Source organism: Serinus canaria, chromosome 3, assembly GCF_022539315.1.
Source record: "Serinus canaria isolate serCan28SL12 chromosome 3, serCan2020, whole genome shotgun sequence".
NCBI classification, from domain to species: domain Eukaryota; kingdom Metazoa; phylum Chordata; class Aves; order Passeriformes; family Fringillidae; genus Serinus; species Serinus canaria.
Window position 1 is genome coordinate 107,350,430 of NC_066316.1, and position 26,103 is coordinate 107,376,532.

The following is a 26,103-nucleotide window of genomic DNA, read 5'->3' on the forward strand; positions in this document are numbered from 1 at the left end:
CTTTCCCCTGTGCTGCTGTAGGGGAGGAGTGCAGGAGCTGGGGATGAAGGAGAGAAGCTGAGCCTCAGATGAAAGGGTGGCTGAGGCAATCGGTTGTAGTTTATTTCTCATCATCCTACTATACTTTTAGTAGGTAAATAAATTAAATTCATTTTCTCCACATCAGTCTGTTTTGTCTGTGACAGTAACTGGTGAGTTATTTCACTGTATATCTCAATCCACCAGTTTCCATCCTATTTTCCACTGCATTTATGGGTGACAGTGAAGGAAGAGCTGGGTGGGCATCTGGCTGCTCCCTACGGTGAACCCACCACAGCAGGTGAAACATGCAGAACAGAGCAGAACCTGAACTGGTCACTTCTACCACCAGCTCAGGTCCAGATGCAGATTGTAAGCAGCTCTTCTGAACACATTTCCCCTGTGAAAGGCCTTGAAAGGACAGGAACAGCCACACATCCCTTCTTCCCCTGCTGCTGCTCATGAACTTCATCCTTTAACATGACAATCCCAACCACCTTCACAAAAAAGTGCTGGAAGATCCATCTCATTCCCTAAATCTAGTGCAACATCCACCCCTCACAACCTCACGTACCGCAGACTCAGCAGGAAAATCCAGCACCTCGCAGATATTACCACACAAAACACCACAGCCACAGAGAACACAGAGGAATCCCTCCTTCCATCCCCATGAAACCCCTGGGAATGTGACAGCCAGCACACAATCCCTGTCCTGTGCACCAGCCCCACTCAGCTGGCACTGGAGGGGACAGGGTGTCCATCAGCACAGCCACCCAGCACAGCCCACAGGGACAGATGCAGGATGTGCCCAGCCTGGAGAAGCTGACACAGGAGAGATGTCAGAAGTCAATGGGAATGGCTGCCCAGTGCTGGCATGGTATGGAAAACTGATCTGGGTCACAATACAAATTTTATGACTGAGAAATGAAAGTGTTAAAAATGCTTTTGCCATGGACAGTGTTGATGAGCAGAAGCAGAACTCAGGAGCAGTTGCACACCATTCCTTTTTGCAGAAACATAAAAATGGCTGGGGACAATGCTAAAAAAAAGGCAGTGCTCCAATACTCTCGGTAGTCACAGCTGTCAGAAAGCAGCAAGGAAGGAGCACATTTTCCCTTTTGCTGGGCCAGGAATGGAAGAATCAGGCTGTTGGAGCCATGTGTCCAGTGAAAGCTCAACATTAATATCTCAGCTTCATCCAGGAGATGCAAGTACATCCCACTTCCAAGAAATGAGACAGGCATCGCCAGAGGCTGCAAGTCCATGTAGAGCCTCCTGGCTGACTCAGTGACAGAAGCAAAGATGCAAAGGCAGGTCAGCAGAGCAAGCAGAACCACAGTCAAGAAGCTTTTGTGAATCAGGTGGGATCAAAACTATTTTTTCCCCTGGCAATATGTGTAACTGCCATTGCAGTAACTCTAAACATTGCAGTGATTTACAGTATTGGTAAATTTAAATATTTTCTTTAGTTGTTTTTATTTCTGAGATCAGATACACAGAAACACACAGAGAGACTGAAGCACTTCTAGCTCTTAAGGAGAGCGGATCTCTAAGGATGCTCTCTTGTAGCCTTCTGCTTCTTCCATTCATCCAAATATCACACTGCAGATCCACCTGAGGTCTGCCAGTGCCTTTGCTCTGCATTGCAAATGCTCAGAAGCACCAGACAGGGCACACTACTGCTTTCCCTTTTTCCCCCCATTTTTCTGTGGAATGGAGGCCATACACTTCTTCCAAAAACATGGTGGATTTTTCTTAAGCTCTTCTTTCTTGAGTTCCCACTCTTCATCTCTCTGGTCTAAGGGGATTTTTCTCAGTGCAGCTTTCCTGCGGTAGTTCCTGCTCTCCACCTCTGCTCTGGGAGAGAAACCAAGGGTGAGCACAGCACACACATCTCTGTTCACAGGTGACCATCTGCAGGGTCAGGGGTTGTGTCTCAGTCTGGTCAAAACCCTGATGCCACCAACACTTGAGAAACACCACAGTGTGTCCAGTGTGGTGCAGCCCCAACCTCCCCTCACAGGGAGCCCCTGGGCCCCAGCACTGCCTGGATCCAGACACGGACATTCCAAGTGTAAATCTTGCCCTAGAGAAGACAAACCCTTTCCTCTTCCTGCAGGGCTCTGATTTTGTAGGCGCTCAGGATTCAGGAATCTCTGTCAGAAGCACTATCCAATATACGAAAAAATCCCTTTTTTCTGTAATAGAGCATTTCTGTCACATGAGTGCAATGCTGCTCTAGCTGCCAGCACAGAGCAAAGCCAGCAGCTCCATATTGATGGATCTCATCACATGGGCTTTCTATGTCATAGAATCACAGAATGGTTTCAGTTGGAAGGGACATCATCTCATTCCATACCTTCTGCCATGGACAGGGACATCTTCCCCCTAGACCAGCTTGCTCAAAGCCCCACCCAGCTTGGCCTTGAACATTTCCAGGGATGGGGCAGCCACAGCTTCTCTGGGCAACCTGTGCCAGAGCCTCGACACCCTCACAGTCAAGAATTGATTCCTAGTATATCTAATCCTACCTACCCAGGCAATTCCCCCTTGGCCATTCCTTTGTCCAAAGTCCCTCTCCAGCTCTCTTGTAGGCTCTCTTCAGGTACTGAAAGGTGCTCTAAGGTCTCCACACAGCCTGTGTTTGACAGTGGTGGTTGATGCCCCATGGCTGCTGGTGTTTAAGAGGCATTTGGCCCTTCAGAAGATGCTTTAAACTCTGGTCAGACCTGAAGTGGCCACGCCATAGGACTAGCAGTAGGTCTCTTCCAACTGAACTACCCTATTGTCTTCTATTAAGTATCTGCTCCCAAGGGCAAGTATTTATTTATTTGTTTGTTTGTTTGTTTGTTTGTTTATTCATCAGTATATATATGCCCTGCTCTTAGCAGGACCCTTTGGTACAATTTCAACAGCTGGCACTTTGCAGAGAGGCTGGCAGCAGACGTGGGCTGAGGGTCTCTCTGCCATTCTTGGCAGGTCTCATAGCATCAAGAGTAAAGCCCTTCTCTTGCAAACCAAATCTAATGCAAAATATGCATTTGCTATTCAGAAGCAGCTGCTTTGAAAGCAGCTGTTTCCTAACTTTTACATGTTCATGCAAACCTCAGCGAGTGGTACCGAGACTCAGCAGCGGAATATTCCTAATATTTGCATCTTAATAATATTTCCATGTTGATACATGTAATATTTCCATGTGGGTGCAGTCATCAGCACAATTCAGTGGCCCAGCCCAGGTAGGCAGGTGGTTCATGCAGCTGGCAACACCTGGGCACCAACAAACAGCATGCAAAGCTCATATGGTGCTAGAAGGGGCTGAATTTGGATTCAGGAAGGATTTGGATGCTCATAGGCCTGTGTAGATATGCACATCAGCCCTGCAGTTGGTGCAGACCCTCAGATGGTTTTAAAAATTGCCTTTTCTCTCTTTTTGCATGACAGACAAATATCCAAAACTGACAGGGATGGTATGTAACAAAATGTTCCTCATATTTATATCCCACACACACTACTGTGTGGACAGCAGAGATGCTCTGTGCTGCACAGCATTTTGTGCAAGCACACTCTTAATTCTCTGTCTGCAGCACACACAGTACTGCCCTGTACCCTTTGGCACTGCCTGACCCTGGACATCACCTCTGGGACCTTCCGCACATCTGAAGGAGCAGACGGTAACAGAAATTACACTACAAGTGACAATCGTTCCTCCTAGTTTACTCCAAGTTTGCTGATGTGACGCCAGTGTGCGAGGGTGAAAGCATCCACTGTGATCATAAATTATAGTGGCTGGTTTTAAAAGTATTCCTGAGCCTCAGTGATAAACTCTTGGCTGGGTTATGCCCACGAGGGGATTATACAGGCTTTGTGTGTATTATAAAATGTTCTAGACTGGGCATTTGAAGCATCTTCCTAGTCACCAGATCTCCCAGCCATGCTGAGCCATGCAGCTGTGGGGTGAGTCAGGCCAGCATGTGCTTCTTAAAGACAAATTTTCCACCTTAAATCAGTCATTCACCCCAGAAAGCCCTTCATCAGCTGACCTGAGTCACCATAGGCTGTTGCTAAGATGTCTCAGACCAGGATGTCAATCATTCTGGCAATCAACCTGTCAATCATTCTCCCAGGCACTTTGGCCTGCCACAGGCATTGCCCTTTGGCATCATCCTGGCAATTCCCCTACCCCTTGCTCCCATAGCTGTGGAGCACATCCAGAGCACAGCAAATGCTACAGACTTGTCAGGAATTACTGGTGAGATTAGTGCAAAACAGACAGCATTGAAGAGGCAAGTAATTGCTATAAATTTTTCATCCAAGGGGCAGAAGTCTGCAAACTTTCACCCTCTGGGTTAGATAATATTTACCTGTTCTGGTATAGAAACTAAGTATGCCGTGAGCTGAGAAGAATATAAAGACAATCTCCACTGGAAGATAATGCCCCATTCTCAATGGTCTGGCAGACCTGAGCTTTACTACCTAGACACTGGCTAGGTAGTAAAAAAATCTAATTTGCAAAGCTTCATTATCAGCTGCTGGCTGCCTAAATGCCTTTAAACTGAGGGTCTGAGAGTAAAAAGAGCTGATACATCTGTGTGGAAGGAAAGTGGTGAATTATAGGAGATTACAACATGTCAGTTCCAAAACCAAAAAGACTTTAGCTCTAAGATGGTCTGGATGCCCCATTCTGACAGTGTTCAGCTCCATCACACTGGAAAGGGCTTTGACTAATGTGGTCTAGTGGAACGGGTCCCTTTAAGGGGTTGGAATGAGATGAACTTTAAAGTCCCTTCCAACCATTTTATGATTCTGTGTTGGGTGGGCAGGTAAAATGCAAAACTGTTAGCAGCTTCCAACAGCCAGAGCTTGGAAACCAGAGCTTGTGTCCCCCCTACAAAACTTTCTGGGCTCTGTACAGGGGACTTTTGCACAATTTGGTTGTCTTTTCTTATGGAAGGACTCTGATGTGTCAAGATAAAAGGGGGGCATGGGGCATTTCAGGAGAAACCAAGCTGTAGAAGTACAACAGAAGGTCAGCAGTACCTACAGAAAAGTTTATATGGATTAATGAAAAGTAGCATTTGTCAAGCACTGGCCTCCTCGGATATTTGCCTGTCACCATGCCTGATTTGAAACTTCGCAGCTTGTGTGCTGCACTGGCAAGCTAGAGACTTTCAGCTGGATAAATGCCTATTAAAAAAAAAATAGGATATACATGGTACCAAAGCAGTCTTGAGAATGTGGAAGTGTTACAAGAGATGCCTATGAAGGATGATGATGGGACTGTGAAGTCACAGAAAAACCCAGGGAGAAAACACTTTTGGGAGCTCTCAGCACTCCAGGATCTGGCACATATATCTTTCGTGGGCAGTGTATTGAAGTAGTGTTGAAACTCTGGCTTGTACTGTACAAGTTGGTTAGCCTCTGGTGATCTGTCCCACTCCTTTAGAGAGATGAAGGATGGGACACAGTTCAAACCTCTGCAGTAAAGCATCCCGATCCAGGGACACACCTTTGCAAGATGAAAATACCTGTGAGCCGAGCCCACAGCTGAAAAACAGGAATGGTAATTAGGAACCATTAAAAAGCATATTTCTTATGGTATGTGCTACCACAGTGCTAACTGTAAGCAATTAAGACAAAATGGATTTTCCCAAAATTTGGAAGTACTATATGACCATCCTATGAAGTGCTCTAATTTACAGTGATTATGTAAAAAATCGGGTGGCTTTTTTTCTTTACTATAAGAAAGCCAAGTGATATACAAATTAATATATATACACGCACAGACACACACACACAGAGCTGCTGAGGGCTGTTCCTAAACAAATCAACCCATGTATTTGCTGTTCATCACCGTAAGGGGTTAACACTTGTCAGTTGTTGCTTTCATTTCTGTTGCTTAATAACGGCTCTGCAACATCCTTACAAAAACAATGATGTCATGAAGTGGCAACGATTTTGAAAACATACCAAGGGAAACCGCAGGAGGCAGGGGAATAAAAGAATTTCTTCTCACGGCTTCCCCGTGACAGGCCCGTGTTTGCTCATAAATTACAGCTTGTGTGTCAGGGCTTTAGCAGGCTTTGGGTGGGAAGATAAGTAACACACTTTGTGTGTTCTGGTCCTCTGTGGAGCAGTGAAGTTAATTTTCACTGCAGCCGCAGCGAGACCTGCCACCACTACTCACTTTTCTAAGAATTTGGTGCACTCCCGGTGTCCGTAGAATTCTGCGAGCCTCCGGGGAGTATCTCCGAAGAGGTCGGCGGCATCCATAGCAGCGTGCAGGGAGTGAAGGGCGCGGAGCACCCGCAGCTTCCCCGCCTCGGCAGCGAAGTGAGCCGCGGTCCAGCCCACATCGCTCCGCAGGCAGTGCCGGGCACCGTGATCCACCAGGAGCCTGACCAGGTCCGACCGTCCTGGCAACGCACAGCAAAACCAGGAGAGAAGATGCTTTAGAATTTATACCTTCATGATGCAGAAGGCGGTCACACACAGCTGGTCATAATTCCCTCAGACAAGGATTTCACCCACCTGACTATCTGGTTTATCGTATCAGTGATACTGAATAGAAAATGTTAGTTATTTTCTCCCAAACTAGACTGTTTCCAGAAGAAATTTACAACAAAAACAACAACCAAATTAAAAAGCTTTCTAATTTCTGAACAACACATCTCAACTAGTCATTGACCAACTAGCTATTTCATTACTTCATTTTGGTTTTTAATTCAATTGCAAAATAAAATTTAAACATTGAGAATGGGAAAACCTGTAAACAGCTTTACTGAAACAAAGTTTTTTTGGATAGCAGGTAGAGAAACTACTTCTTTTTCATTCACTTTCACATTTTTCTAACTAGAGGAATTGCTTAAAGAAGCAAAAAAAGTTATTTCTACACCACTTCACACTGCTTTGACTGAGCTAGACTATTCCAAATCACATCTAGGCTCTGTCAGCTTCTCACCGTCATTTTTGTTAAGTAGCTCAGTCCCCTTTGCTAATGTTTAAATGCCTAATAATCCATCAGAACAAAACAAAAATATGGTCTTAAGTGTAAAACAGGAAATCACAGACTTGATTTCTGAGCAAAGACAGATGTAATGACATGAGATCCCAACAAATACTGTAGCACAGAGAAGTAGAGGTCCAGTTTCCCATCTGAGACTGTGTGCAATTATAAATTATTTATTGTTGCATCATCTATTTTTTGGGCTGCAAAGGGATATTTGAGTTTACCAGACACTTCTGAAGGTGAAGGACCAAATGGGAGCTGCAAACAGCTCTGGTCCTGCATTGTTCATTCAATCAGGTGGGATATAAAGAGCAATGTAAAAACACAGTTATTATTTTGTTCTATTTGGTTTGATAAATACCTGGTTTAAATACAGTGGGTTTGACTTCCTGCTCTTTCCCACAGGTGTACAGGAGAAATAAACTCATGGAGTCAACTCTTAGAAAAGTTGGGGGGAAAAGCAGCCATTCCCTATGTGTATATCATGTAAATTGCAAATTGTTGTGTGATGGAAGAAAAAAAGCTAAAAATCACTTCAACAGCAGTCCTATAAACTGTTTTGTAGGCAAAGCTCCCATTTAAATGGATATTTAACTTTTTTTTTGCACATTAGGGACAAAATTACCAAACACAAGCGGAGATTTTGCCAGCCTAGATACAATCACAGGTGATCAGCATCACCTTTTATGATGTCTGTTCACAGAGGTAGCAAAGCTGGGCGTGCCCTTACCTTTGGCGGCAGCCCAGTGCAGGGGGGTCCTGTCATGCCAGTCACAATCCTTCTGGTTTGGGTCACAGCATCCTGCATTCAAAATCTTTTTCACCAGGTCATAGTCACCCACAGCCACAGCTTCATGGAGCTCTGTCATGCTGCACTCTTCAGGAAGGCACCTGGTGACAGAGAGATGGTCATTCAGTGGTGTTCACTGATGATCAGCTCCTCTCAGCAGCTTTAATAGGTCGAGCAGCACCTGGATTAAAAATGAGACCGGCACCATGAGAAACCAAGATTTGTCAAAAAAAAGGAAAAAGGAATGACAGGGGAAAACCAGTGATCACAGACTGATGGTGACTTTTGGTCTGTAGACACAGAAATCTGCAGCAAAGTGCAGTCCTTTATATGAAGGACTTGTAGCTAAAGCCACATTGAATATTTGCCATGGGTTTGTTGTGCTCACTAACCATGGGAACTGGCTCCTCCCTTGCCAGAGCTGCAGGTCTCTTAGTGGTAGCACTTTATTGCAGAGAAAATCAGAAGCAGAAACATCTATGCAAGCATCCTCTGATGTTCTTTGGTGAAAATTATAAGAAGGGATAGTAATAATTAAGCTTATAAAAAGAGATGATAGGGCAAGGACGAATGGTTTTTAAGATTCATAGCCTGTTTCACACCTGGGTGGTTGGACTGTGTAGATAAGATCCAGAAGAAAGACCCATATTTGACTTCTACTGAGTTTGAAACCTGCACATCTGGGAAATCTGAATATATTAAAAAGAAAATTAAATTTTTAAGCCCCTAGTGGGCCAAAGAGGTATCATGGGATCTCTGTTACTCTAACCACCTGTGTAGTGCTTCCTCCTCCTCATTGTCTCTCACTAACCTTGAAGAACCTGTTCCTTTAGATTAAAAAAAGATCTTCTGACTTGTTCTCCAACACCTTTCAACAGCATCAAATCTATCCTGAAAATGTCAAACTTTAATGCATTGACCCCATCACTGAAATGAAGGCTGGACAAAAATACACGGAAAAAAAAAAAGTCTTGGACCTTTTCATACAACTTTCTTATTCTTTTCCAGCTTCAGCTCATACCCACACCCACAGAGAAGGGAAGCTGCTGATCCCAAGGCAGGAGCTCAACAGCTCTCCAAGGGGACACAGGGGCAACTTCATAAGCAATTTAAGCCAAGCCAAATTCTACCTCCCCTCCTCCCCTGCTGCCTCCCTTTGCTGCCTCATAGGGGCATTTCACAGCTGTTGATCTCTCACAAAATTAATTTTTTACTTCAGGTGAATTCCCTGAATTCAGCATTACTGAGGGGGCAAAGGTCAGGACTGTGCAAACCAGGGTGAGTATAGATGTGCTCCACAAGTAGGGACCTGTGCTAAATTCCCTTTCAGCCACCCCAGATGTCATACCCAAAAGTGGGATCTGCCTCCTTAGACTGTGGTTATCCCCTTCTCATAAGGAGAGAGGAAAAAGATTTGTATTTTTACAGCACAACCTTGAGCCAAAGCGCCATCCCCTGCTGCTCTCCCGGCCACAGGCATTGCAGCTCCTCCACGGGGTGTCGCAACCCATCCGGGGGAATTTTCCCGTGGGGTTCCTGTTGCTTGACCCAGCCCCAGCCGGGAGATCCAGAACTCACAGACAAGGAGCCCACACATGACCCTGTCCCTGCCGTACCGGGGCACGGCCCAGCACCTCGGCGGCCGCGGGCTCCGCTGGGACGCGCAGGCTGTGCTGGGCATGGCTCCATGGCAGAACTTTGTTTTCCAGGCCCAGGGAAGATTCCTCTCAGAAAGACTGTCTCAGCTGGAAACTAAGGCAAAGGCTGGTCCCTCCCCTTCGGGGAGAGCCCGGCAGTCGCTGTGCCTGCGACAGAGGCGGCCTCCGGAGGGAGCAGCCGCTGCTCGCCCGGCTCCGGAGGGCCGTGAGTGGCCAGAGGGGACATCCAGCTCCTCTGGACGGCGGGACGGGAGCAGGGGGCAGCCAGGACACCGCACAACAGGTACGCGAAACCCTGCAAAGAGCAAAAAAAGGATCTGGGGGGAGCACGGGAGGGGCAAGTGTGACGTGAGGGGAATTTTAAGTTGAGTAATTTCTGCGCAGCACCTCACGCAGCTTCACTGCTCGCACTCCCTGTCCCCGGCCCTCGAGGGATCGCGCTCCTCCGCTTCCTCCCTTCCTTCCTTCCAGCTCCTTATCCGACCCCAAATCCCTGTGCCTGCCTGCGGAAGGGTGGGATTCGCTCCGGGTAACGGGGTGACAGGGGTGACGGGGGACATGTCCCTTTGCCTGTCCGTGTGTGGACAGCATTCAGGGAAATATAACCCACCCTAAACACGGCTGTGTCCAGCGTGGGGATGGGACGCAGCAGTCCCAGGCTGCAGCAGGGGCAACTCCGACTAGATGGAAAATATAATTCACTGTGAGGGTGAATAAACTGTGCTTCAGGTGTCCAGCACTGAGACATGCAGACCTGAGGTAGCCCTATGTGTGCCCTGCTTTGAGCAGGGGTTTGGATTAGGTCACTTCCAGTGTTCCTTCCCCACCTAAGTTCTTCGGGGAAGCTGAGAGAGCCAAGGTGCAGGAGGTTTGAGTGCTCTTCCAGCACGGCATTCACCTTCTCCAAACCCATCATCTCTGTATGTGCACGGGACCCTGCACCCCAGCTGCTCTTGGAGCTGGTGTGAAGGAAAGGTGGTTTTAGGACATGGCTCCCCTGGTGTGTTTCAAGTCCAAGCTCAGGTACAAGGGACAAGTTGAGGACTGCCATGTCAGCCACATGGACCCGCCAGGACAGCCTGCCTGCACTTTATCCTATGACACAATCATCCCAGCCCTTCCAGGAGCTACAGGTGGTGGCTCCTCTGGGTAGGGATTGATGGTTGGTGGTGCTGCCTGGGTTTGCACTCACCAACCCCACTGACGTGTTCACAGCAGCCCAGAAACTGTGGTGACTTACTGCTGGGGACATGTGGGTTTAAACTGTGGTGACACCCTGCTGGGGACACATGGGATCCCCTAACAGCAGCTCCAAGGAGGAATGGGACATGCTCAGATCTCCATCTCTCATTAATGGGTGGCCTTCCCTTTCTCAGCCTGCTGGGAGCAAAATATTTTCTGTCTTCAAAATCAGCTGACAAGAGGGAGGAAAAGACTGCTGTGCTTGCAGAGAAGTGAGAGATGGTTCCAGCAGGCAGGTTTCCCACTACAAAGTCCTACTGCAGGCCTAAACCAGCAAGCAGTGGGTCAGAAAAGATGCTTCACTGCCTAAAATGGTGTACTTAAAAGCAGGGACAAGAGCTGGGGCTCTCATGTAAATGCTGACATAACTCTCAAGATAATAATCCCCCAGACTCAGTGAATATTGAAATGTTTTGGCTTCTGAGATAGGGACTAAGGTGATCCCATGCCCTGGTATGAGAAATGGCAATCTCCAGGGTCAGATCTGTCAGGGGATATATTTAAAACCTTATTCAGAGCTCAGAAAGGGAACAGTGACACTTCCATCTGCTATGGGCTTTTTTACTGGGGAGTGCTGCAGAGATAAGCATGGGGAAGTGCCCTTCAGCAAGGCTAGAAGGCCCTGGCTTAGCCCAGGATATAGGACCATCAGCCAAAAACTTGGGAATTGCCCAGTTCCACCTTAGTTTCTCAGTCTCCATTTCCCATCTTGAGAAGGGGGATGTACCATCCTTCCTCAGCCCCAAGGCTCATGGTGATGTGCAGTCAGTGGTCAGTGATTGACTGAGGTCAGCACTAAGCCATAACCAAAATGTTGTATGGAAGCAGCCTTTAAAACATGCAGCATTCTTGTTTACTGGGAAAAAAATGGAGCTTAGATCAGTGAAAAGCCACACATTTGCATTTCAGTGACAGCCTCAGCCTTTTACACACTGCAGCACAAAAGGCGTCAGTGTGAAGGACTCCTTCCTTCAGCTCCCCCACATTCCTCAGCCTCAGCTTCTCTGCTTTGGCAGCCTTCAAATAAAGGGAAAGCCAAGGTCAGGAGAAAAAAAAAAAAGAAAGAAAAAATAAAAGGGAAAAAAAATAAAGAGAAAAAAAAAAAAGGGAAAAAAACAGAGAAAAAAAATAACCCCCTCAAACTTAAAACCAAAGGCCCTGGTAAAACTTCCTTTCCTGCTGCCTACTATCCAAGTGAGAGCTCCTGCCTGGAAACCACTCGCTGTTTGCCAATGGCTTTTGCACTTCCCAGACCCCCCTGCAGCCCCGTTCTCCCTTTCTGAAGCTGGTACCCCTGCACACCCCAGCTCCTGGGACAGGAACATATGGAGGTGGCAGCTGCCAAGTTTTGTCAGGTGTGGAGTGAGTTTGCCTGATCAGGAGCACCACAATCCTCTGTCCTGCAGCAACAACTTCCCACAAGACACACGGAGATGTTGGGGCACCTGAGGAACATCAAGCCCACTTCAGAAGGTGCAGGGAAGAAGCACAGTGACACCCAGGACCCCATCCTGTTACTCTCACATGCCTAAGTTCTCCTGCTGCAAGTCCCCGGAGCACTGGAGGGGAGAGTTTGAAGGACCTGGCCCAAAAAAGGGCAGTGTTGGATCTTATCCTCATGCCAGTTCACACAAGACCATGGAAGCTGTGCCAATTTTACTGACATTGGATCAGCCTTGGAATTTAACAAAAGCCTCCATGTTTATACAAGTGTTGGGAAAGGCTGTAGGAGCTACTTCCTGTGCTCTTTCAATCCCCAGCTCCAGAACTGCTGCAGGAACCCCCCAGCAGTGGCCACAGCACATCAGCTCTGGAAAACAAACCCAAACCCAGGAACTAAAGGCAAAACCACCATGGAACATGAAGAAGCCATAATTTCCCTGGTTGTAATCACCAGCAGGAATGTGGCTGTGCTGCTGAAACTTCCATTTTATCTGTTTGTCGTACTTGAAGCAGACCCAGCTCTGGTCAGGGATGTGCAAGGATGCCATCTGCTAGAAAATGAGGAGCAGGACACTCATCTCAGGTCTCAGCTACTGTACAACCAGCACAGTTAAGAAATTCTAGACTTAAACACACAGTCCTATAAACACACAGCCTGATTTCTCAGAGAACATAAGAATTTGATTTCCAGTACCACAGGAGGAAAGCAGGGGTCATTGATGCTGTTATCCCACATATTCTAGGGAAATCAATTCCCACTGCTTAACAGTCTCCAGGGTTATTTCTCTCCTGTTACAGATGCTGAAGGTGCACAGATGAATGATAAAAAGTAGGTTCCTACAAAAGGAATGGGCTGATGATATAAACTGCAGAGGCTGACAGGCTGGAGGTTTGCCATTTCCTTTTCTGCAGTTCCTCTAAGGGCTGGACACACAGGGCAGAGCAGGAGTTCAGCATTTCAGTACTAAAATGCCCTGCACAGTCACTGTGCTATTACTTAAATTCCCCCAAAAGAGTAAAGCACAGCAAAAGCACTGCTTTAACCTGCACCTGAATAAGGCACCTTCTAAATTTCCCAAGAAATGATGGCACTATTCAAGAGGAAAGGGAAGCTGGGAAGGTGTTTAAAAGTTAGGCATCAGGTGTGAAACCTTTTTTCAGTCTGCATTTCTTACCATAAGCAAGATGCACACTCTAAGAAAAAGGTTAAGATGTTGTTGGGGTTATGGTTACTGAAATAAATTCAAGTACAAACAGCAGTAGTAGGCAAGTGGTTTATCCACCCATTTAGTGTCCTTTTCTTAATATTATTGCATTAATATTTGTTCTGCTTAATACAGCTGGCTTTTGAGATTGGAAAGAAATGTAAACATTCTGTTTGCCTTATAAAAACCTAACATATTATTTGGTGACAGACTGTGGTCATGCAGTACCTCCAAAACATACCTCACCTGAACACTTTTTCTGTTCAAAAAAGCCACACTAAGGCATCCACATCCAGAGCTTTGACAGTAGCTGCACTCCAGCTCTTTGGATTTGGGATGGACAGTCACAGCTCTGCTCCTAAACCTACTGCCAAATCCTTTCATAGCCCTGGGTAAGGAAAAGAGAGCATTCCTAGGATAAACAAGTTACAACTCAGTAATAGCCTTCTGGCTATTAAAATAAAACCAGGCTTACATAAGTTACATAAAAACTTAAATTTAAAAAAAGGTCTGAAAGGTGGCAAACAGGGCTTACTGGACCATTTAAAAATCAGAATAAACGCAGAGAAACTATATCATAAAGCAGTCCAAACATTTCTTCACCCACTAAAAAAACCCAACAGTTTTATTTTTGTTTTTTTGCTTTTTTCATCAAAAGGGAAGAAAGTTTCCAACAGCCCCAGGCTTATGTGCTTAATGCAAAAGTCCCCCCAAATCTGCAGTTATGGTTACATCAGCTTTTGCTCCAACACCTCCCCGGTTAGATCCTAATGAATTATAAATTATGCCCAATGGTCATCTGGAACCCCACACAGCAAAGACACAACTCAAAGAATCAAACATCCCTTCACAACTTCACATGACAATAAAGTTTTTTGGTTTGTTTTGTTTTTAATTCTGTTTTTGGCTAAAATTTTTAACTGTTCCAGAAACATGGTATTTGGCCTTCTTGTTTACTGCTGACCCCCAGAAATCCCCTCCTTGTTTCTTGATATCAAGGGAAAACCCTTCCAGAAGTAACTCTGATTCCTGTGCAATCAGCAACTGAAGGAGAAACCAGGACAATCTCTTGAAAAAAGAGCAGTGAAGCAGCTAAACTCAGTCTTAAAACAGCCATTCAGTTTGGCTTAAAACCCCTTCCAGCAGCTACTATTAAGCTGCCAAGCACTTAAGCCTGACCTAAATCCTCTCCTGCAACTGGGCAGACTTTTCCAAGCACTTTTGCTTTATGGGATGTAAGGATGATGGAGATGCACTTTTAAGGATGAGGGAGCTGGGCACGCTGGGAATGATGATGGAGCTGAGATGTGTCCTGGGGTGATGCTGGTATCCCCATCTGTCTTGCACCTTTAGACCTGAGAGTGAAGGGGGGGAGAAGAAAAATTTGCCCTAAACCAGGACAGCATGCCAGGGATGATGATGGAGCTCAGCCACTGGATGTATTCTTGAAGCAGTCGATGTGTAAAGGTTGTTCCTCTGTATGGATGAATGGAGCCATTAGCTGTGAAAGGGAGCCAGGAGCAGGTCAATATGACACTGGAAGCGCACAGTCTCCTTCCGGCTGCCTTTTCAGGTGTGTGAATATCCCGTGGTGGCACCGCCGTGGTCTTTTCGGTGTGCGTGTCCTGTGAGGCAGGGCAGCCCTAGGCGGCCAGGTCGAAGTCGTCACGCTCCTGGTTGTAGTCGAGCACTTTCTGCCGCAGGCGCGACGCGTCCACCCAGGTGATGAAGTCCTCGACGGCGCGGGGCACGAGGAGCGCGGGGTCTGTCACCACCTCGGGCCCCACGCGGACGTGTCCCTGCTCCACGAAGGTGACGGCGTGGCGCAGGTTCTGCGCCATGCGCAGCTTCACCAGCAGGCAGGGCAGGCGCCGGCGGCAGAAGGCGGCGGCCGAGAGGCTCTCGCAGACGGCCAGCGACTGCCGGCTGTTCACCAGCCCCAGCCCGTACAGCTTCTCCAGCAGCGCGGCGGCGCAGCGGGCGCGGAAGGCGGCGCTGGCCGGGCCCAGGTCGCGGAGCCGCCGCGCCAGGGCGCGCACGGCGCGGGCCAGCGCCTTGTACTGCACGTAGTCCTCCCGCCGGCCCACCCGGTACCGCCGCAGCGCCCGCACCTCCGCCAAGTTCCCGCCCGACGCCTCCCAGTTCACCAGGTCCAGCTGCCGCAGCAGCTTCTGCTCGTGGTACTTCAGTTTCCGCACCATCTTTGCGGGACCGGAATCCGCCGCGCCGCGCCGCGCCGCGCCTGAGAGGGACTTTTCCGGGGCGGAGCGGCTGCCGGCCTCGCGGCTTTTCCGGGGAGGAGCAGCCGTGACATTGCACCGGGAGCCCCGCCCCGAGGAGCCCGGCCGGGCGGCAGGGTACCGGGAGAAGGATGGCTCCGTGTCGCCTTCCCCAAGGAGAAGGCGGCAGATAGAGCCCAGCCCGGGATGCGGCTGCTCTCCCCCGCGCTCTGCGCATCGCCGGGGCCAGCCCGGCGCGGAGGGGTCACCCCAGGTACGGCCACACCGCCCCGACATCCGCTCCGGCACGGGCAGCCCGACCTTGTCTCGCCTGGGGCCGAGTCCGGGATTCGTCATTCCTACTGGAAAAATGGCAGCGGCGTTGTGTTTCTCCGTGACATCCCACTCCCCCTGATGCACAGGCCGGTTTTCCTTGAGGAGCAGCAGAATCTTCCCTTTGTGTGGTTCGTAGCACCGCAGATCTCCCGAGTGCCGCCGCGGCCTCGCCAGCCAAAGGTTTCATCCCACTTTTCTGTTAGTGCACGGTGCTGTCTGCTCCTTGGGATTCAGGATACAACAAGGAAATTCCCCAGTAGAACAGGTCAGGTTGACAATTCGAGATTTGTTTCTCACGAGCAGATTTCTGTATTGGCTCAATCTTGATTTTCCTAATTCTGGATTTTCAGCGTGCTGGATTTGTTTCAGTGTGGGTGGTCTGGTCACAGAGGCCATGGTGGTCTCTTGATTTGCTTTCTGTTTTCCCCCAGGTTTGTCGGTGAAGGCACCAATGGAAATGTGGAGCAGCAGCAGCACTGAGAAGTTTTACAGGATCCCTGAAGGAAAGGGACCACACTCAGTTGGATGTACAGACCTGATGACAGAAAATGCAGTTGAGGTAAAGCTCTCCACTCTTTGGATTTAAGCCACAATGTTAGTGAAACAACTGGCTGCAGTTTTAAAGCAGAAGGTCTTGCCTGTGTGCTCCATGCTGACACTCACAGTTGAGCTTTCTATCCTCTCCATCCTGGTGTAGGATGTGTACTGGGCATTTATCAGATGGATGTAACCTGCAAACCTTTCCCATGACCAATTCCTCCCTCTTCTAATGTCCTTGCTTTCCCGACTCTCCTACAAAACATACTGCAAAGAAACTGTCTCCTCCTGGGACCCAGGGGGGTTCTTCCCACCCACCCCACTGCTGCCTCCTGTGCTGGGCTCCTGAGGAGACTCCACATGCAGTCTCTGTGACTGTGGCTGTTCTCATCACAGAGATCCCAAGAGGATTTGGCAGGGTTGGGAGATGAGCCTATGTAGTGTTTCAGCTGCAGAGTAAGAGAGGAGATGTCTGTTGAGATTTTATCTCACTGAAGATGAACAGGATGTCAATTTTGCAAGAGGTTAGCACAATGAAAAGCACAACAGTGAGACAGGGGCGTTAACCAGACTAGTAATGATCTTCCTTGTGAGTTTCCATTTCAAATCTTCTTGCCTTTGAGAGAATACACCTGCATTTACACTGTGGTTTTACTCCAGAGAGTAGCCAGATGGAGTGGAACTTGAGATCACTTTCTAATGGTTCGTATGTTTTCCTTTACTGAGCTTACTCTCTGTCAGCACAGAGAAGTTACAAATTTCTCTCTGCATCAGCCCATGTGAGTTTTTTACATAAGCATTATGAACAACTGCAGTTCTCTCAGGCATAAATAATGAACCTCTTCCCCTTTCTGGTAATCAGTTAGTCATTGGGGAGGCTCACTGAGACTGTTCTGAGATCAAGTTAATATCACTACCAATGTGGAGGAAAGTTCTTCTGCAATGGTCTCTGTGTCAAAGGTTGATTTAAGTTTGATAATTGAATAGAAACAAGCTTCATTAAACAAACCTTTGGTAAACTGATAAATTAGTGTTCAAGAAATCAGGCTTTATTTCAAAGCTCATGTTTATTTTTGGCCCTGATTGTAACTTGCTAAACCAAAATTACAGCTGGAGCAAGACAGTGAATTTGAATGGGGTACTGCAAATTTCCTTGCAAACCAGGAAATAAGAACGCAAATTGCACACAGTTCATCTGCTGGGAAGTCTACTTTGTGGTGTGCATTGGTACATTGCTGCTGTCTGTGAAGGAAAAAGACTGACAAGGGGGTATGGAAGGTCCCAGAGAGTGTGGAAAGCCTGGGTGCTTTCCTGGGATACCTGAAGTGCAGACAGTAACAGATTTGAACTGGTGGTAAGAAACAGAGGCAGATGAAACACAGGCCAACAAAGTTGTGTTTAGAAGGACGGACCACAAGAGACTTGTGAACATCTTGATGAGGAGGAAGAGCAATGTATTGTTCTCCCTTGCTATGCAGCTGCTCAAGGGTTTTGGTGACAGCCTCTGCTCAGTTTAGGCAGGAACACTGCAGCCACGTTAGAGAGCCTTGTTTTCTCCAGGCTGAACGGCCCCAGCTCTCTCAGCCTGTCATGCTTGGAGAGGTGCTCCAGCTCTCAGGTCATCTTCAGTCACCCCTTTAACAGTCAGCCCTATAAAACTTACCAAAACACATCATCAAACCATTCCCAGTGAAGAAGATGGAAGAAAAGATCCAGCAAGATGCTGGATTGAGCAAATAGGTAGTGAGTGTTTGTAATAATTAACTTAATTAAATGAAGCATTTCTAATAAGCCCTAAGCTAACCTAGAGAAGGTGATGTGTATCTCCACACATGATGTGATGATGTGTATCTCATGTTACTTTAAATTCATTGTAGGCACAGGAAGATTGTGACATAGGATTGGCATCAAAGCCTGTAAAGGATAGTAATTTTCTCATGAGATTCTCATAATTCTCTTGAACTGCATTCTTGCAACCAAAACCTTTTCTATAAATGTTTTAATCTTCCATTTTCTCTGCCATATATAAATAAATACCAATATTCCTTTTTTTTTTTAATAAAATTTTTCCTGATCCCAGGGAAGTTTCTTGCGCCTGTATTATCCAGCATATGATGCCACAGATATTGCAGAGGCACGATGGATTCCAGACAAAGAATACTATCAGGGACTCTCTGACTTCCTTAATATGTACCGAGTTGTAGGAGAAAGGCTTTTCCATTACTATGTTGGTAAGACTCCTTCTGGTTTTATTCCTTTATTCTTGTCACTGCCTCCACAATCCATGAGTAGGCTGTTAGTGCTGCAGGGCTGAAAAAGAGTTTTTAGTAAAAAAGTGTGGTTTTGTGGGATGGGTTTGTGTAGTGAGAGTGCTGAATGTGACCCCAGCTCTCAGGCAGTCCCTGACTGCTGTTGATAGAAGTGTGAAGTGTCTGGACAGTTTGCTCTAGGTCAGCTGCACCTGTGTGTTGTGATTTGAATCCCACAAGGAAATGTGCAAAGATACAAAAGTCGGAGAGATCCTAAGGTCTGAATATCAGCAAGACCTGGATGCCTGACTGTGAAGATTTAAGAGATATATAGACCTTGTGCCAGGCTGTGGATGGGAGAAGACAAGTATCTTCTGCCAAGTAGAACATATTTTCAGAATCAGATCCATATTTGCTTTCTATTTTAAAGATGAGTCTTGGCACCTTATCTTTAGGTGATTGCTCTGATATTAGTGATCACTACATTCTGGGATCTCTCCCACAGGAACAAATGCTTTCTCTCATTCCAGTAATAATGATGTATACTTCCATTTTTATTTAGGTTCAGTGACCTGTCCTGCAAAGTCAAATGCTGCTTTTAAGCCAGGAGAAAAATACCCACTTCTTGTTTTTTCCCATGGACTTGGAGCTTTTCGGTAATTTTGCAGTTTGTTGATAAACTGGTTTTGTTGTCTATGGAGACAGCAGTCTCCAAGGGTGGTTCTGAACAGATTTTCAGTAGGGGGGTGAGATCCTTGTGGAGCTGAAACAGATTTGAAGAGCAGGCTTTCATGTGTCATTATACCCCCACTGAAACAACAGCAGGGTTGGTGTATCATTGGTCACAGAATAATAGAACAGCCTGGGTTGGAAGGGGCCTTTAAAGATTATCGCTGCTGTGGGCAGGGACAGCTTCCCCTAGACCAGATTGCTCAGAGCTCTATTTGTGTTTTCCCTTTGTATGATGGAGGGGAAGACATTTACCAGCCCATGAGGATGTTGTGAAGATTAGCTGGTTGATTTTTGGTCAGCTCTTAGAAGATGCAAAGTGCTGTGTGTGCTACTTATCAAAAATCAGTGGCATCTTCCTTTCTGAACAGACAGTAAAACAGTACCAAAGTTTTGTGAACAGGCTCTGGTGCCTGGCATACAAAATCTTGCTCTGCTGGGTAGCAAATCCAAAGAGAAGAAATATTGAAATAGTGCATACCTAGTGTGGTCAGCATTTTAAGAGCAATGGAATTGAAAGAATGACATCTCACCAACAGTTTTTATTGCAGGACAATCTATTCTGCTATTTGCATAGAGATGGCTTCTCAGGGCTTTATAGTGGCTGCTGTGGAGCACAGGTGAGTGTGCTGCGCATTTTGGAGATGGAAAGCAACTTTCTCACATTGAACAGAATGTTATTTATTCTAGAGAAGGACTTCTGGATTTTTTTAAATAAGAAAAACTAACATATCTTTTTCAGCCCTGCCCACACTGCCCATAGCTCAACTCTTCTCCAAACAAAGGGACTTTTGTTTAGATAAGCCTGAGAATGAAAAGTCTTGGGGTGGATATCATTTGTCATTTTTCAGATATGCTATTTGTCTCACTCTTATTGTTAGAATATAAAGTAGGTGAAGAATATAGAGGAGGTGGGAGTTTTGGTGGGGTTATTGTATTATTTAGAAAGTCTTTGTAGACTTGGGTTGCAATTGCAATTGCAAACTGGTTGATAGCTAGATCACTTCAGATGAGTGAAATCTAAAACTTTTGCTGACTTCTTCTCAAACCAAATGGAATGCACACCCAGAAATAACCTCCTCTTGGTATTGCAGAGATGAATCTGCTTCAGCCACGTATTATTGTAAAAGAAGGTCCGTTTCTGAGTCACAGGAGGAGTCTCCACCTAACATGGAGAAGGAGTGGATCTACTACAGGAAACTGAAAACTGGAGAAGAGGAGCGTTGCTTGCGCCATAAGCAGGTGCCTGGGCTGCCTGTGTGCTCTGGGAAGTGTGGCAGGAGGGCTGTTTTTAGGGCTAGCAGAGTCTCCCTTTGGCCAGGGGAGCAGTCTTCTGCCATGGCTCGGGGAGATATGAAAATGGATCGAGTCCTGTGCCCCTTAAAGTGGAACAGCCAACAATAGCTTTCTTCAGAGCATAAGCTTACTCCCTCAACAAAGCTTTTTCTTGAAGTTGCACTTTTGAGCTGAGTCATCTGTTTCTCTTCTGGTTCCACTTAACTTTCTGTTTCTTCTCTGTCTCTTACACTTTTACTGCCCAGCCCAGCCTAAAAGTGACACAGAGCTGAGCTCAAGTGTTTGTGTGGCCCTAGGCTTGCATTAGCTTTCGTTTACTGTTCCATGGAATGATGAATCATGGCTGCTATGAGTGGGATGTTTGCTTTATAGTCCTTACCCCACTTGAAGGTGTTTTTCAGCAATGTAAACAGTGCAGACTTCCAATTTATTATAAGCAGTATCCAAGCTGGATGTAATGTGGCCATGCTGACAAGCTCTTCCAAGCATACACTTGACCTTTAAAATATGGGAGTGGTTTTCTAGCTAATGAAAACTCAGCCAGGGAGGTGCTTCTCTTTATCTCCCTGGGCCATACAGACAATAGTACAAGAGTCATTTCCTGGATGAGTACAGTGTCCTACCCATGAGTGTCAATGTGTAATGTCTGAGCTTGGAAATAATCTTCAGAAGCTGTTGTCTGCACATTTCACAAGTAGAGAAGTCAGGAGATTGGGATTTATTTGAAATTCAGTGATGCACAGACATCTTGTTGGCTGCCTACACACTGTGGTTCCCAAGATCGCTGCTATTCCTTGGTTCTTCTTGAAGCTTTTCTTTCACTGACATACTAGTTAAAAACTGTTCTTATGGAACAATGAAAACCTTTTTTTTGCAACAGCTTCTCTACAGTTTTCAAGGATGAGTATATATAAAACATGGGATGGGCTTCACTTTTCTTCTTTGGTTTATCCAGTGTAAAGGCAGTTTCAAGGCTATTATGTGATGGGGCAGTGATAGAGTGACATTTGTTCATCTAGGTGAGCCTGAGAAGCATCAGTGAGTCAGCCTTCCTTTGAGTTTTGCAACTTAAGCCTTTGCACATCCTAACAACCCTTTTTCTTAAGCAGTGACAAGATGAAGGAGTTGATAGCTTTTGGTGCATGTTACAGGGATAAATGCCTCTGTGTGCAGAGGTTCTACACAAGAGCTTCAGCTCTTTACACTGCGAGAAACCAATTTTGTTGTTTGTCAGATGGCTCCATTCTGCAGTTCAGAATACTGGGGGAAAACTATCAGAGTAAGTCTTGTGTCTAAGGGGCTCTTAAGCCTGGCAGTTGACTGATGATTCCTTCCACTGCTCTGCCCCAACCTCTCTTTCTCCCCAGGTGCAGCAAAGAGCACAGGAGTGTATCAAAGCTCTCAATCTCATTCTTAAAATCAGTTCAGGAGAGGAAGTAACAAATGTATTACATTCAGACTTTGACTGGAACAGCCTAAAGGTGAGTGGAAGGTGCCACCTGCATTTTGTTAAACACCTAATAATGCTTCTGATTTCCCCCTTCCATTTCTAAACTGGTTCATGTATTCTGAAGATCACTGTGTAGAACTCTGAAAATATTCTCAGGTCATCCAAAGCTGGATAGAGAGTAACAGAGCTGAAATTATGCTCTTCCTACTTCAGTAGGATCTAAAGCCTAAAAAAATTATTCCCTTTAAAAACCTAATTTGAGAAAGAAACTCTTACAGCACCTGGATTTTTTTGACAGGATTCTGTTGATACTAGCAGAATAGCTGTGATGGGACACTCATTTGGTGGTGCTACAGTTATTGAAAGTCTCAGCAAAGAAATAAGATTTAGGTAAGTATGCAAAACAAGGCCAGAGACATTTGGCACTTGAGAGGTCTGGAGCAGGGCACTTTACCTAGGATCTCCCAACTACTAATTGACTCCTGAAGAAGAGTGTTGTTTGGCATGTCTTGCTTTCTCCAGCCGTGCTTTTTCCAAGTGTGGGGATGTGGTAGAACATAACAGCTGCATCTTATTAAATCATGATACTGTGGGACCCTGCAGTCCAGCTGCACCTGGCAGTGGAGACCAACACATGGAAAGAATGGACTAATTCTCTTCCCCCAGAGTAATTATGAAACAAAGTGATTCATTTACCTGTTCAGTATCAGAAAGATTTTGTTTTTCCCAAGTCTCTTGCAACTCAAAGCATGCTCAGAACTTCCAAGCTTTCTGCTTCTGTGCCAATATCCAGATGTTTTTGGCAGGTGTGGCATTGCCCTCGATGTATGGATGCTTCCTGTAGGTGATGACATTTACCAAAACAGCATCCAGCAACCACTGCTTTTTATCAACTCTGAAAAATTCCAGTGGGCTGAGAACATCTTAAAGATTAAGAAGCTCATCTCCAATGACACAAACAAAAAGATGATCACTATCAAGTAAGTGCTCAGGAGCCATCATTTCCATCCGTGGTTAAAGCTCTTGTTGGTGCTGTGCAGTTTCAGGTAACTGCAGACAGACAGACAGTCCCTAGAGCACAAGGCTGAGGAGGAAGAGGAGTTGTGGGAGCTGGGGATGGTTAGCCTGGAGAAAAGAAGGCTCAGGGGGACCTCCTCACTTTACAACTCCCTGACAGGAGGGTGAAACCAGGTAAGGGGGCAAGCTCTTTTCCCAGGGAACAAGAAGAAATGGCCTCAAGTCATACCAGGGGCTTTTCAGATTGGATATTAGGAAATACTTCTTCATGTAAACTGTTTTTAGGCATTGGACCAAGCTGTTAAGGGAAGATGGGGAGTCCTTATCCCTGAAGGTGTTTAAAAGACATGTAGATGTAGCATTGAGGGACATAGTTTAGAGCTGGAATGGCAGTGCTGGGTTAATGGTTGGATTTAATAATCTTAAAGGTCTTTTCCAAGCTAAATGATATTATGACTGTCTATCCTCATGGCCCACGTTTTCACTGTATGTTTAAATTAGCCATACATCCCCTACAGCAGGGACAGAGACCTCTCAAAGCAGTCAGGAATCCCAAGTTTAAGACACTCCAAGGTGTGCATTCATGCCCTGGGCTACAAGTTTTGTGCTGAGCCCTGTGCATCACCTGTGTTTGAACACTTCAAAGAGTCTTCTGGGGACAGTTCTGCAGCCAGGGGAGGGATGGCTCTATACAGCACCACTGAGCAGGGAGACAACTTGATTTTGATGCTTTGCCAAGCCAACTCTTTATTGCTGTTGTAGTTACAGTGACTTAAAGCAAGCATGTACAAACCTTCCTCTCCTCTGTGGTTAGGGCAGAATTTCCTGCTTATCTTGCTTGTGAGATTAACCTGTTTTATCTTTTCTTAAAGACAGCACAAGACATTTGACTGAAGTCTGTGCATCTTTTAATCAGGCAATTTAATGTAGTCTTACAAGGCTGTTGATAATTTTTCTCTTTGCAGGGGGTCAGTACATCAGAGCTTTCCTGATTTCACCTTTGTGAGTGGAGGAATCATTGCAAGATTTTTCAAATTAAAAGGAGAAATAGATCCAAATGAAGCCATTGATATCAGCAATCATGCTTCATTAGCCTTCCTACAGAAACATCTGAGTAAGTATCTGTTTACAGCAAAGTATGAAGTTGACTAATATTTCATTCCTGTGAAGCTTTTTATATAACCATTCTGTTGAAACAAGATCAAAATAAGTGTGTCAGTGGAAAAAATAAGTCAGACTTCTTCTAGAGGTTACTTTTGTAATCTTGGCAACTCAGAGGAAAATCATTGACATTTTGTTCTGGTACAAAAAATCTTGAGTATAATTTTTTCCTCCTTAAAACATTTTTCCTTCCCTACTTTGACGAATTGATTTCATTATTCAGTGTAGTTTTACAAAAAACTGGTTACTTAACTCATGGCCAATTGGTTTTCTTTCCCCCATCCTATAGGTCTGAAGAAGGATTTTGATCAGTGGGATTCTCTTGTGGATGGTATAGGACCCAATGTTATTCCTGGAACCAATATTGACACATCTCCAGCTGAATCTGAGTACTACTGAAAATCCCGTGGACATCAGGACACTAATATTGGTCAGACATTGCTCAGACATGTGGTGGCATTAAACACCTACAAAGCTTTTGGGGTATGGAACAGAAAAAAAAAAGAGGCAAAGGCACTAAGTTACATAATCATAAAAACAGAGGGCTTCTGTTCAAATGAGTTAGTGGGATGGTCTGAAATACTGTAATAGGGCAACTTCTGCTTTGTTAGCAGCTTGGGGAAATTATTTAGTAATGATTTAAATGCTCTTTCTGGTTTTGACTGGAGTCAAGTTTGCAGAAAGACAGATTGAGCTCCAAGGAATTCAGCTACAAGTTTGTTTACCAAGCTTTATGTCAGTTTGCATCCAGCAAGCCTTTCCTGCAGGGTAGGGGAAAAGAAACAAAACAAAAACCCCAAACCACCACTTTTCTGTTTAGATTCTAAGTATTGAAGCTGTGCTCTGACAACAGTTGGGAGTTAGAGATGCCTGTGGAGGATGGTGTTCAAGACTGTGTCTTATTAAAATAAGTCACAGTAAAAGCTACAAGAAGGATTTCAGCTGACAGCCGAGAAAGTCCAGACACAGGACTCCTCACAGGAGCTTAATCCACTTAAATGTAAAATGTGTTTAGTGCCATAGGTAGAGGATGATGTTTATATATCAAAAGCTTTTCCATGGGTCCACACTAGTAGCAACTGTAAGTGCCCTTGGGCAAAGCTCCAGCAGCTCCTCCTTTGTATTTTGACTACCACACAGTCAGACTGCAGGGGAAATAGAGATGTGGCACCTCTACAGCTCCCTTTACATGGTTCTTGTTAGCACTGCTTCAGCTCCTGAGGTCTGTCCAGGTACTAAACACTCCCCAGAAACTCAGCTTTCTCCAGATACTCACAGTGGTCTCCAGGTGACTCAGTTGGCTCCCACTGACAGATACAGACAGCAGTGGTAGTATCTGGACAAAGATTGTCAGCAGCCACCTGGGTGGCCTTCTTTTAGGCTCTCCTTTTTGGATCAGAACTGCCTGAAGCTGCCCCATGGAAGGGTGTCTTCTAAATTCTGTTCACTTCAAAATCAGGTTACAAACAAAACCAGTGAAGCAAACAAATTAAGAAATTAACAGTGTAATTAAGTATTTTACATAATCTGTGATCTTAAAATGAAATTGCACTAACACCTAAGACATGTCTTTCAGAATTTAATTAAATTTTCCCCAGCCTAGTGCCATGTATTGTCTCTATTAAGCAAATAAATGTGTTTGTCTTACTGAGTCAGCAGTAACACTTGAGATCTACTGTGAGATTCACTATCAGCCACCTTGGGTTTCTAAGTCCTTGTTTAAGCATGAAAAATCCACAGCTTCTGA

General features: G+C 45.7%; 2 protein-coding genes across 4 annotated transcripts; one reads left to right on the forward strand and one right to left on the reverse strand.

Moving 5' to 3' along the window:
* Positions 1-1,475: 1,475 nt before the first annotated feature.
* On the reverse strand, positions 1,476-9,383 carry ANKRD66 (ankyrin repeat domain 66). Its single transcript, XM_018921595.3, has 4 exons — positions 9,249-9,383; positions 7,755-7,915; positions 6,203-6,431; positions 1,476-1,875 (listed from the first exon to the last, which is right to left on the reverse strand). The coding sequence occupies exons 1-4, from the start codon at positions 9,323-9,325 to the stop codon at positions 1,695-1,697; spliced, it is 648 nt and encodes a 215-aa protein (XP_018777140.3). The 5' UTR covers positions 9,326-9,383; the 3' UTR covers positions 1,476-1,694.
* Positions 9,358-26,007, forward strand: PLA2G7 (phospholipase A2 group VII). 3 transcript variants are annotated; one of them, XM_050972351.1, is made up of 11 exons: positions 9,358-9,755; positions 16,349-16,476; positions 18,535-18,685; positions 19,266-19,359; positions 19,984-20,052; positions 20,527-20,674; positions 22,096-22,209; positions 22,477-22,568; positions 22,985-23,158; positions 24,161-24,309; positions 24,646-26,007. In XM_050972351.1, exons 1-11 carry the CDS (start codon positions 9,410-9,412, stop codon positions 24,753-24,755), a joined length of 1,575 nt encoding a protein of 524 aa, XP_050828308.1. In that variant the 5' UTR covers positions 9,358-9,409; the 3' UTR covers positions 24,756-26,007. The 3 variants fall into 3 exon arrangements, with proteins under 3 accessions (XP_050828308.1, XP_018777095.1, XP_018777099.1); XM_018921550.3 differs by lacking the exon at positions 9,358-9,755 and adding an exon at positions 15,676-16,182; XM_018921554.3 differs by lacking the exon at positions 9,358-9,755 and adding an exon at positions 15,676-15,855.
* Positions 26,008-26,103: the final 96 nt, after the last annotated feature.

What these genes read in the sequence shown, in the direction of transcription:
- PLA2G7 (XM_018921550.3), top strand. Translation starts at nt 15,789, where the DNA reads ATGCGGCTGCTCTCCCCCGCGCTCTGCGCATCGCCGGGGCCAGCCCGG. An exon ending in GAAATTCCCCAGTAGAACAG is followed by an intron (nt 16,183 to 16,348) that starts GTCAGGTTGACA and finishes GTTTTCCCCCAG; the next exon opens with GTTTGTCGGTGAAGGCACCA. An exon ending in AAAAAGATGATCACTATCAA is followed by an intron (nt 23,159 to 24,160) that starts GTAAGTGCTCAG and finishes TTCTCTTTGCAG; the next exon opens with GGGGTCAGTACATCAGAGCT.
- ANKRD66 (XM_018921595.3), bottom strand. Translation starts at nt 9,325, where the DNA reads ATGGGTTGCGACACCCCGTGGAGGAGCTGCAATGCCTGTGGCCGGGAG. An exon ending in GGATGGCGCTTTGGCTCAAG is followed by an intron (nt 7,916 to 9,248) that starts GTTGTGCTGTAA and finishes CTCTGTCACCAG; the next exon opens with GTGCCTTCCTGAAGAGTGCA. An exon ending in GCACTGGGCTGCCGCCAAAG is followed by an intron (nt 6,432 to 7,754) that starts GTAAGGGCACGC and finishes GTGCGTTGCCAG; the next exon opens with GACGGTCGGACCTGGTCAGG.